Raw genomic sequence first — 12,979 nt, 5'->3', positions numbered from 1 at the left:
ATAGCCAGACTCTTGCAGTTAACAGATATGATTCAGCTTGGAGATAAGTTGCCCTCAAGTGTTGCCCTCAAGAGATCGCTCCGAGTTTCTTTGTGGAAACCTTGGAAGTTAAAATTTCATCTGGTAGGTTATTAGTCTCCCCCAGCCCCTGCCACCCCCTTATTTACCCTACTAACTCCCTGACACCAAGGGGCAATTTAGCATGGCCAATCAACCTAACCTACACATCTTTGGACAGTGGGAGGAAACTGGAGCACCTGGAGGAAACCCATGTAGACACGGGGAGAACCCCTGCCATCCCCAAATTGCAATCCATCTTTAAAAAAATGTTTTAAAACATTTTCAATTCCATTAGTCATGATATTTCACCACATCTACTTTCAAGGTACAATTTCCTTTCCTATTCTTAATGCTTATTTTCATTTACAACTCCCTATTCTAATAGTGCATCTTTAGAATTAACATCAGAGATGCTTAATGTTAGCAGGCAATGCCAGGATTGAAAAAGTTTCCACAAGTCAGTAGCAGAACTGATGCAACTATCATGTTCTGAAGAAACTTGCACAAGACAAATCATGGCATACAGAAACCCCAGATATATCAGACTATACAATCAATTGGATTGGATATTCTATTGCGAAATTACAGTATTTCAAAATTAATTCTTTCTGAAAAACCAATGCACCGATTTGTCACATGCTTTTAATTGAAAGAGAAAACGACAATATTCCATTTGGGTAGCACTGCTGCCTCACAGTGCCAGTGACCGGAATTCAGTTCCCAGCTTGGGTCACTGTCTGTGTGGAGTTTGCACATTCTCCCCGTGTCTGCGTGGGTTTCCTCCGGGTGCTCAGGTTTCCTCCCACTGTCCAAAGATGTGTAGGTTAGGTTGATTGGCCATGCTAAATTGCCCCTTGGTGTCAGGGGGTTAGTAGAGTAAATAAGTAGGGTTATGGGGATAGGGCCTGAGTGGGATTGTGGTTGCTGCAGACTCGAAGGGCCGAATGGCCTCCTTCTGCACTGTAGGGATTCTATTCTATGATTTATTCTCTGGATGTTTGTAATTCTACAGGCTAGTAAAACAGTAAACTCCACTGAAAATAATAAAGATGTACCACACATCAACAAAATGTTCTAACCAGAAGTTGAGGATCAATTACCCTTTTTTGATAATCCAACAATTTAAACATCACTAAACTGTGCAAAATGTGTAAAATAATTGATGTTTGAATCACAACTCAAACCCGCTGCTCATTACAAACCACTCCGATCAGAGTTTTCAGATTGACAAAGATGACTAGATACACATTTGAAAGAAAAGTCAATACTAAGCAAAATTTTCCCTTTTTAATCTGGGTAAAGAAACGTATCAAGATAGCATGCAGAAGCAACAGAACAATGCCAGATTTTTTCCCTTTGCAGTAGACAATCTTTGAACTTCTTTCAATACAATTATATTATAAAACGTCCTTTTGTCTGACTTTCAAATTACCCAATTTACCGACCCCAAGCGCAACCCATTGTTCTGATATTCCATTGCTTTACATTATTCCAACCTGACAATTACATGTGTGCTGTAACGTTAAATTTGCTTATTTTTAAAACGAGGAGCAAGGAAAGAAAGGAATCGCATTAAGTGTCCATATTTATGGGGTGGCATGGTGGCACAGTGGTTAGCACAGGGCCAGGGACCCAGGTTCAATTCCAGCTGTGGGTGACCGACTGTGTGGAGTTTTCATATTCTCCTCTTGTCTGTATGGGTTTCCTCCGGTTGCTCTGGTTTCCTCCCACACTTCAAACATGTGCAGGTTAGGTTGATTGGCCATGCTAAATTGACCCTTAGTGTCAGAGGATTAGCAGGGTAAATATGTGGGGTTACAGGGATAGTGAATGGGTAGGATTGTTGCTGGTGTAGGCTCCATGGGCCAAATGGCATCCTTCTGCACTCAATGGATTCTATAATAGTTTCCAAATACTACTTTCCATAGAATAAGACACTATTTATTGAAACTGGTCATTTAAAATTAATGTGTTGGCAGATATAATTTGAATTATTGGTTTAATCAATTTGCACTTTAATCAATTTTCACAACTATTTTAAGGATACGCCAATGAATGCAATTGGTAACTGGTAGTTAACCCAGATGTTTGTGAATAATGTAAGAATTAACAGCAAACCTGCTTTGCTTTTAAAGTTGCCCTTTTTTGCTTAAGAATTCTGACATGCCTACCACAATGTTAAATTCTTGTATTCTTGTCAATGAATAAAAATAAGGGCCTATAAAATGACAGATGGCTAAACCCTATTGTTCAGTTCCAATTTTTAAAAAAATGTCGTCCAATAACTCAGTGGCTAAATGAACTGTACTGAAGCACAAAGACCAGAAAGATCTGAATCTTTAACTTTCAGTCAATGCAATGTCAATCAGCCAAATTAGAAACAGGTTTTATTTTGGAATGTGTAAGAGGAAGGTATGATAATTTATCCTGGGCAATATCAGGCAGGAAAAAAAGTATTCAAAACCTTAATTCAGGTTTTAACGCCTGCTCACTGGCTGCTCCGCTGGAAAGACTATATGGATGAAGGTGGGACACGGTTATGATGTTATCCCCAATCATGAGAATAGTCGTTGCCCAGGTGCACAAAAGTCATCTCAAGCCCAACATCAAAAGCTATGGAATCGGATACCCGGAAAAAGAAAAATCACTATTTTCAAGTATTCAGAACCTCAACTTCACATCCATTTTTATATGTGTGTTGTGAGCATGGTACATTCCCCATTACACTCCAAAATGCTAAGTGGGACAGATTAAACATAGATCAGCTTAAAAACAGGGTTTCAGAAGCTGCAGAATTACATTCTACCACAATCTGTTATCAGTGGACCAACCCTTGCTCAGAATTCAAGAATATACAGAACACATCTCCTGACTTGCTCTAGAAACCTCAGCACACCTGAAAATAATGTCAATCTGGTGAAGCTACAACACAAGACCACATGCATGCTATACAGTAAAAGCAACAGGCCATCAATAGTGCAGAGTGACCCTACAACTAACCAATCGAGTCAAAGCTCTGCAGCCACAAGGGAATTATAGATGACAGACAGCTCCTTGAATTTCCCCTGTCTCCGTCCTAAATGATGGTGGAGTCTAGCTTAGGTGCAAAAAAAAGGCTAAGTGTTTGCAACCATATTTAGTCAGAAGTATAGAGTGGATGATTCATTCTAGCCACGATCCCCACACCAGATTCACTCCATGCAAAATCAAGAATAGTCGAGTGTACCGGATGCAGCTAACACTGTGGCCCCAAAAATATTTCAGCTGTCATCCTCAAGAATGTTGTGCCACAACTAACCATGCTGTTCCAACGCAGCTACAACATTGACATAAGTAATTTGGAAAACTGCCCAAATATGTTCTGTTCACAAACAAAAGACGTTGGCTACCAATAATAAAGTACTGGAAATACTCAGGTACTATTTATGGAGACACACAGAGCTAATGTTTCAGGTCAATAACGCTACAGATGCTACTTGAGCTGAATATTTCAAGTATTTTGTTTTATTTCAGCTTTTCAACACCTTGTCAGGAAATCATGATAACATGAAAAATCAAGGAAATCCAGTAATTGGGAATGTGTTCTGCTGCTTATGTTTCTTAAAACTATTTAAAAATGGAAACTGTGTACTGGTAGAGACAGTTTGGCTAGGACGATGGAACTTTTGAGATGTTGAGAAGCCTAACAACCCTGTAAGCAGATGCTTACTAAGGTGTGGATTACAATGGAGAATAGAATGTCAAGGGTTTGAGTAAGATGTTAGAATTTTAAAGGAGGAGATGAGGTTTGAACTTTACAAGTACATTCTAAAAAGTACAATCCGAAATGAAGATAATTAAAAGAGATTCTGAGGAGGTTAGTTCAGATAATGGAAGATCAAAAGAAAAACGGTACATCTGGAGCAATTCAACCAATGCAAGGTAGTTGTTTTGAGAACTCAGCCCACAACAAGAAAAGCTGCCTGAACTCCCAGCAAGCTGTTTGAGCATCCATTGTTCTGCCGTACTTCAGAAACAATCCCAAAAGATACAAGTGCCTGGTGTAGTAGCTATTAATGGATTTTGCCTAGAGTTTGTAAAACCCTATAGGATGTTGTTTGGGGAGAATTAGCTCTGAAATTAGGGAAATAAAGAGATTTGGATCAGAGTAAATTTAGGGATACTGCGTACAGCCATTGAGACATTTAACTGCTTTCTAGTGGACTTTGTTCTGTATTTCATTATTTTGTTTAAAATCAAAGATGTCTGGGACATTCTTCCCTTGCTCTCACATCTTTCCTCACATTATACCAAATTTTAAAAATAGTTGAGAACAGATGGGGGAGGTGGTGGCACATTGGTACTGCCACTGGACGAGCAATCCAGAAATCAGGTTCAAATCCCATCCTGGTGGGAGTTAGCATTCAAACCAGACTAGTGTCAGGTGTTACATACAGGAGGGGGGTTCATTTAAACAGCACCAATTTCTACTCTCACCACCTGCCCATACACACAAATGTTTTTGATACATTTCCCTCTATAAGCAGTGGCATATTTCCCAACCCCTTGGGTTTTGGTACAATCCAATTTTTTATTAATAATCTCACAACTGACTCAAGCTCTTCCAGTACAGTTACAACACTGGCATCTACCCAACAATGTGGAAAATTTCCCAGGTATGTCCTGTACACAAAAAACAGGACAAATCCAACCCAGCCAATGACCGTCCAATCAGTCTACTCTCGAACATCAGTAAAGTGATGAAGGGGTCATGGCCTATATGTGACTCCAGAGTCACACCAATGCGGTTGACTCTCAACTACCCTCAGGCAACTAAGGATGGGCAATAAATGCTGGCCAGCCAGCGACACCCATGTCCCAAGAATGAATTTTAAAAATTAGAATCCCACCATGGCAGATCGTGAAATTTGAATTCAATAAAAGCACCTGGAATTAAAAATCTTATAATGACCATGAAACCATTGTCAACTGTTGTAAAAACCCATTGCTTTACTAAGGTCCTTTAAGGAAGGAAACCCATCATCTTTACCTGATATGGCCGACATATGACTCAAGAACCACAGACGTGGTTGACTCTTAAAATGTCCTATGAAATGACCTAGCACCCACCCAATTTAAGGATAATTAGGGAATGATCAATAAATGTTGGCCCAGCCAGCTAAACCCACATCATGAATGATTTTTAAAAGTTTCAATTTAACGAGTGGTTTCCAGTAATCTACTAATTAAAATTAGGTATTCTTGTATAATTAAATGGTCAAAAGTGAGGGATAGTAGAAATTCCAAGAGATTTACATAAATCACTAAAATATGGTAATCAGGCACAAAAATCATCAAAAGGCTAATGGAATGTCTGACTTTATTATTAGAGGTCAAAAACTAAAGCTATACAAAGCTAAAGCTTTACAAGGCCCTGGTAAGACCACATGCAGAGGGGTGCTGTATACAGCTGAGTGCCATAACATCATAGAAAGGATTATGACAGTGAAGTAGCGGAGCACAGGTTCACCAGAATGTTACAAAGTTTCTGAGGGTTCGATTATGAAACTATATAAACACTGGGCTTGTAATTGTCAGAATATAGGAGGTTATGGGGAGATTTGATCAAAGGTTAGAATTTTGAAATAAATTGACAAGGTAGATAAAAAGATCGCTTTTCCACATAACCCTAAAAGAAGTCATTAGGGAGAGAAGTTAGGAAACAATTCTTCAAACAAAGAGGTGGAGAAATGTGCCGTTTTTTCCCATAAAAAAAAGCAGTGGGCGATCAGTTAATTTTGGCTAACAAAAATCTATTGATTTTTAGATTTAATCCATAAAAGGATACGGAATCAAGCCAGATGGATAGAGTTAAGATATAGATTTACCATTAAATGCCAGAAAAGGCTCAAGATGCTGAATAGTCTACTTCTGTTCTCATGTTTCCACTGCAGCAAGTCAATCTTCGCAGCAGCAGCTCTCAAACCCATAAACAAGAAACACATGTACATCAAGTGCACAAGAACACCAACACCTCCCAGTTCTACTCCAAGTCACACAGCACCTTGTCGTTCGATTGTCATTCCTGCACAGTCACTAGGTCAAAATTCTGCAACTCCCTATCCATCAGCACTATGGAAGTACCTTCAATACAAACTGCACAGTTCAAGTAGTACCAACTTCTCAAGGACATTTAGGAATAGACCATAAATGCTGGCCTTGCCACAAACACTCATATCCATGAAACAGATGAAACAAATCTATTAAAATGCCAGTTTATCTGCCCCTCCTGACTACAGTTGTACCCAGGAAGATCAAACCAAGCAAAAAGATGCTTCAGCACAATCAACATAGGTGTTGTAGAGTACACCTGAGAGGGTGATATTGTCAGAGATCCGTTTTTCTGATAAGATCTTACACCAAAGTAGTGTACAGTTGGTTCCGGTGGACTTCAAAAAGAACAAAGATACAAACAAAGAGGTGAGGATTTTCCTGGTATCCTGACCAACATTTCTTCTTCAACCAACTCAAAAACAGACTGATGGGGTCATTTATCTCAGTCATTTGTGGGGTATCTTGCCATGTTCAAACTAATTTTTGACAACTTCTTGCATAGCAGCAATCAAAGTGCTCTTCAAAGTAATGCAATATATAAAGAACATTTTGATATGAGCAGTATGGTATGGTGCAATAATGGAAGACTTTTTTATGGACTAAAACTGATAAAACACAAAATATGCAACTGACAATATTAAGCACAATCAGCAAGCAAGTAAAGTCATATTTGATTAGAAGTGCTTCCAAGACATGAATGAAAAGTTGTCCACCTACTCAAACATCCAGATTGCATTGATCCATTAGACTGGATGCGCTTTATACCAAGGGAGTAGCAGAAAATTCAGATGCAGTTCAAGACATCTACAGATCCACATTGTGATTCTCAAGACCATTCAAAAAATACGCATGCCAGTTCATGAGTTCTTGTGCATGCCTCACTGAATTAATCTTTCGAGCTTTTGAGCTGAGGCAGCATGTAAATAAGACAGAAGGGGGAAGATGCACGTGCGCTCAGAAATGGGGTGGAGGAGCCAAAAGAAGCAAGACAATAAGCAGCGTCAGTGTGTACACAAGAAAGACAGAGACACAAATGCAGAAAAAGTAGTTGCAAGAACGAGCAGAAGGCAAAGAATGCATGAGAGATTGATTACAGGGGGAAGGGGAAACCTGTGAGTCAGAATATTTTACATCAACAGCCCTCCTGTATCTTGATTATGTAGTTTTTTCAGACAGAAGAGGTAATACATGCAAGCTGCATATTGCTGTGAAATCTGGCACTGAAATCTCTGTAGGAGGTGGTGGGTAGGATGGGTGGAGTAATGATAGTTATTTCTGTTTTACTTGAAGGAAGGGACTGTAATCTGTTCTCTATTAGAGTAATTTCAAATAAGGAAACACTTGGTTTTTTTTGCTTTAAACAGCTTTAAAAACAGAGGAGTGTGTGTTCTGCCAGGAAAAGCACAGCCACTGTATAATGCTGGATTGCTTACAGAGCACCCGATAGATCAAGCACAGCTGGGTTAGTTTAAAGTTTGTTTTAATATGCCTTAAATATTGACATTCATCTTTATTTAAAAGATGGATCAGTTGCTATGTCATTTATGCATTGAGCAGCTCAACTGTCCCATCTAACTGTGTGTTTGTAAGAGTGCAAAAGACCCCAGTTCAACAGGAATTTGAACCCCAAGCCAAACATGCAAAACACCAAAAGGAACAATAAGTACAGGTGAGCTGCTACTATGACAGCAGTACTGGAATTGGCTGGAGAGGTATTTTGCTTTACAATTCCAATTAGAAGAACCAATGTTATGAATTAAACCACACATTTTCATCACTCATTTAAAATCAAGCTGCAGCTTAATATAGAACAAAGAACTTTGCCCATGTGGCCCCTGGACTGGATTTAAGTCACTTACAAATACGAGTTTGCAATACTTTTAATCCAATTTATAATGGTGCTAATCCAAAAGAGAAAACTGCTGATTACTAATCTAGGGATGCTTTTTCTGCACCAGTAGAAAATGGAAATGATACACTGGTGTAATAATGGAACATTCTGGAGGAGACGGGTTAAAATTTGCTTCAAGATAAAAAGAATCTTACCCAGCCATAACTTGGGGATTCTTATAACGAACAGACCGGCTGTTATAATTTCTTATGAATACAAAAGCAAAGTACTCAAGATGCTGGAAATCGAATGAAAATAGAAAATACTAGAAATGATTGGCAGGTCATCAACATCTGTGTCGAGAAAGTGTTAACGTTTCAGGTTAATGACTTTTCATCAGAGCTCCAAGCAGCTCTCTCCACAGATGCTACCAAACCTGCTGAGTATTTCCAGCATTTTCTGTTGTTTACACATTCACAGAACTGACATTTTTCACTGTATAGAGTCACACAATGGTTATGGCACAGAAGACAGCCAGTCGGCTTGTCATGTCTATGCTGGCTCGCCAAAGGAGCAATTCCCCATGGTGTAACTTCCCCTGCCTTCTGGATCCTTCCAACAATGGGAATCGTTTTTCCCGCAGGCACCTTGTGATTTTGTGAAATGTAAAAAATAGTCCTAGATGACCAAAGGCTGCTCTCCCCTTCGAGGGGGGAAGAGCTGACTGGTGGTGATTTAACCTGAGGATCACCACACTTCAGGTGTGGGGCAAAATTGAGAAGACAGAGCCTTCATGAATAACCTCAGCTGGTATGGGAATTGAACCTATGCTGTTGACATCACTCTGCATCACTAACCAACCAACTGAGCTAAATTTTGTATACTTCTATCCAATCTCCTGTCAACCTTCTCTTCTCCAAGGAAAACCAATCCCACCTTCTATAAATCATCTCTGTAACTGAGGTTCCTCACCTCCAAGTCCTTTAGGAAGATAAGAACAGAAAATAATTCCCAACTGGAATTCCCAACTGGAAAAAACTGCATTCCCACAAAGGAAATGTTAAACTTGAAGGAGATCAGGCTTCCCAAATAGAGTCATTCTCTGGAAACTTCTGTAGCACTACTACTTTCCAGTAAACCTTTACTTAAGATTTCCTGGAGTACATACATAAATAAACAGTATTATAAGCTATAGCAGAGTAATACCCCCTCCCTCCCTAACAAAAAATGTCCTAACCTCTCACCTCCATGTCGTCCCGATGGGATCTCTCTCTCTCCTCAAAGTCCCTGGCTCTCCGTCGGGCATCTTCAAATGCCTGCTGTGCCAAGGCATCCTCCTGCTACAAGAATAGATAACTAAATGCAAGTTTCAATAAAATAGCACAAGACATTCAAGAATTTTCTATATATTACATCCTAAAGTTCTCACGTATAATCGAGGTGTCACTTCTGTAACACAGACATCATTCAGTATGAAATCTTCTATTTGACCAAGCATATCGAGTGAAAAATACCAATAAAACTCATTAGCAGCAACATACTTAAGGATTTCTGCCTCTGTCTTTCCATTTCCAAAGCACAACTAGTGTAATGGTAGTCTGCTCACAAAACAGTGAACTTTCAAAGTTGTTACGTGGCACTTAGTTGCTGGCAATATCCTACTAAAAAGGCCAGTATTCACTTCTCACACTGCCATTGAGAGTCACAATGACCCTTTGATGAAGGGTCCTGACTCGAAATGTTGGCTCTATTCTCTCTCCAGATGCTGTCAGACCTGTTGAGATTTTCCAGCATTTCCTGCTTTTGTTTCAGATTCCAGCATCCACAGTATCTTGCCTTTATCTTAGTTGCTCCAAAGTTACTTATGAATCCATGTGGGGGAGGGGACTCCATCTTAGCTCAATATCCTCTATAACAGATTTTCACCCAATGAGTCAGCTGCACAGAAGCCAAACAAAACTACAAACTACATTCTTCAATTGATGTGTCATCAATACACTGCGGAACATGCTGGTGCCATAGTAGAAGTACAAAGTTGCAGTTGTCCATTTCTAAAAATACTTTGATGCAAAAACTTTAGGAAGTCAACCACAGGACTATTCCTTCAAGTCTTAATGTGATGGGCATATTCCAACTGCAAAGGCTCAATTCTGTTTAAAGGTAATTTAAAAGATTTGAGGCATAAAAGCCCTTTGCACAGTTAATGGCAACAAACCTATACAGCACGTTTATATAGAAAGATGTGCTGTAGCACTTTACAAAATAGAAAGGTTTGTGGAAATGGGGTGGGAGATGTGTGGAAGGAAAGAGAAACCATACATCTAGCAAGAATTAAATCAAAGGTTAAAGGGAGATGTCCAAAAGTTATGCAAACATTGAAGAAGAGCTCAGTTGCCTATGATTCAGTGCAACTTAGAATCATAGAATCAACGGCACGGAGACAGGCCCTTCGGCCCAAACTGGTCTATGCCAACCAAAATGCCCAACTAATCTAATCCCATTTGTCTGCATTTGGCCCAAATCCCTCTAAATCTTTCCTATTCATTTATCTGTCCAAATGCCTTTAAATGTTGTCAACGACCCTGCCTCAACCATTTCCTCCAGCAGCTCATTCCACAAACGTACCACATTCTGTGTAAAAATGGTTGTTCCTCAGGTTCCCATTAATTCTTTCCCCTCTTAACTTGAACCTATGCCCTCTAGTTCTCGATTCCCCAACCCTGAGAAAAAGAGTGCATTCACCTATCCATGCCTTTCTTGATTTTATACACCTCTATAAGATCACTCCTCAATCTCCTACTCGCCAAAGAAAAAGGTCCTAGCCCGTCCAAACTCTCCCTATGATTCAGTCCCTTGAGTCCTGGCAATATCTTTGTAAATCTCTTCTGCACTCTCCAGTTTAACAACATCTTTCCTATAGCAAGGCGACCAAAGCTGATCACAATACCCCAGGTGCAGCCTCACCAACATCCTGTGCACCTGCAACATAACTTCCCAACTTGTATACTCAATGCCCTGACTGATGAAGGCCAGCATGCCAAAAGCCTTCTTCAGTGCCCTATCTACAAGTGACACCACCTTTAGAGAACCGTGCACCTGAACTCCAAGATCCCTCTGTTCCACGATACTTCCTAGGGTCCTACCATTCACCGTGCAAGTCCCATCTTGATTTGACTTTCCAAAAACAACACCTCACACTTGTGCATTGAACTCCATTTGCCATTTCTCGGCCCACTTCCCAAGCTGATCAAGATCCTGCTGCAATTTTTGATAACCTTCCTCATCGTCTACAATGCCACCTATTTCAGTGTCATCTGTAAACTTACTGATCATGCCTTGTACATTCTCATCCAAATCGTAAAATCGCAAGCACAACGCTTGCTACCCTCCAGTCTTCTGGTACCTCACCCATGGCTAACAATGATGCAATTATCTCAGCCAGGGCTCTTGCAATTTCTTCTCAAGCATCATGCAGTGTTCTTGGATATACCTGGTCAGGGCCAGGAGATTTATCCACCTTGATACATTTTAATGCGTCCATCACCTCCTCGACTGCAATGTGAACTGTCCCCAATATATTACCACTAACTTTCCCAGGTTTCCAAGTCTTCATGTTGTTCTCCACGGTAAACACAGAGGAGAAATATTCATCGAAAACCTCGACCATCTCCTGCGGTTCCACGTGTCCACTTTGGTCCTTGAGGGGTCCTATTCTCTCTCTAGTTATTCCTTCTCCTTTAATATACTTAAAGAATCCCTTTGGATTCACCTTAATCCTCTCAGCCAAAGCTACCTCATGCTCTCTTTTTGCCCTCCTAATTTCCTTCTCAAGTATACTCCTGCATTCCCTGTACACCTCCAGGGAATCCGTTGATTCCAGTTGCTTGTACCCAAGTCATGCCCCCTTCTTTTTCCTGGCCAAAACCACAATGTGTTTTGTCATCCAGGGTTTCATGCTCCTGGCAGCCTTGCCCTTAACCCTAACAGGAACATATAGACCATGAACTCTAGCTATTTCACTTTTAAAGACCTCCCACTTGCCGGAGGTCCCTTTGCTCTCAAACAAGCTACTCCAATCAACCCTTGCAAGCTCCAGTCTAATTCCATCAAAATTTGCCTTGCCACAATTTAGAACTTGCACCTGTAGACCATTTTTGTCCCTTTCCATAACTATTTTAAAATTAATAGAACCATGGTCACTGGTCCCAAAATGGTCCCCTCGGTCACCACTTGCCCTGCCCCATTTCCCAAGAGTAGGTCAAGTTTTGCTCTTTCCTGAGTAGGAACCTCCAATACTGCCTAAGGAAACTTTTCTGAACACACTTAACAAATTTCACCCCGATCATAGCCCTTAACATTATGGCAGTCTCAGCCTATGTTAGGAAAATTAAAATCCCCATCTATGACAACCCTATTACTCCTGTAAGTATTCCCAATCTCCCTACATATTCGTTCTTCTAATTCCCATTGAATATTTGGGGGTCTATAGTACAATCCCAATAAGGTCACCACCCCCTTCTTAGTTCCACCCACAAAGCCTCACTGGATGATCCCTCAGTTATTTCATCTCTGACCACTGCCGTGATGCTCCCCTCCTCTTTCCTCCACCACTGTACTGCGTAAAGCACCTGTACCCTGGAACATTAAGCTAGCAGCCCTGTCTCTCCCTTAACCATGTTTCCATTATGACTATAATATCCTAGTCCCACATACCTATCCATGCCCCAAGTTCATCAGCCTTACCTGTCAGCCCCCTTGCACTGAAATAGCTGCAATTTAGTTCAACAGGTTTTCCCCGCTCCCTGCCATGCTCCCGCTTATCATGTCTATTTAGCTTGTTATTGCTGAGTACTGCATCTCCTTTCAATCCCTCATTTGCTTCCCCGCTGCTGAGAATCACAATCCCCTGCCAATCTAGTTTAAACTCTCCCTTGTAGCACTAGCAAATCTGCCCCGCCCAGGATATTGGTTCCCCCTCCAGTTCAAATTCAACCC

The 12,979-nt window shown here is 40.5% G+C and overlaps 1 protein-coding gene across 3 annotated transcripts in view; it reads right to left on the bottom strand.

The window, feature by feature from the left end:
• Nucleotides 1–12,979, bottom strand: part of cbfb (core-binding factor subunit beta) — a 95,097-nt gene that overhangs the window by 16,719 nt on the left and 65,399 nt on the right. The window contains exon 5 of one of the 3 annotated variants that reach the window (XM_078211069.1): nucleotides 9,222–9,324. In XM_078211069.1, coding sequence (XP_078067195.1) covers nucleotides 9,222–9,324 — 103 coding nt within the window. The remainder of the gene's footprint in view (nucleotides 1–9,221; nucleotides 9,325–12,979) is intronic. The other 2 variants (XM_078211067.1, XM_078211068.1) reach the window with 2 other exon arrangements.

The sequence above is a fragment of the Mustelus asterias genome, chromosome 4 (genome assembly GCF_964213995.1).
Source record: "Mustelus asterias chromosome 4, sMusAst1.hap1.1, whole genome shotgun sequence".
Lineage (NCBI taxonomy): Eukaryota > Metazoa > Chordata > Chondrichthyes > Carcharhiniformes > Triakidae > Mustelus > Mustelus asterias.
This window is presented reverse-complemented; position numbering and strand designations above follow the sequence as displayed.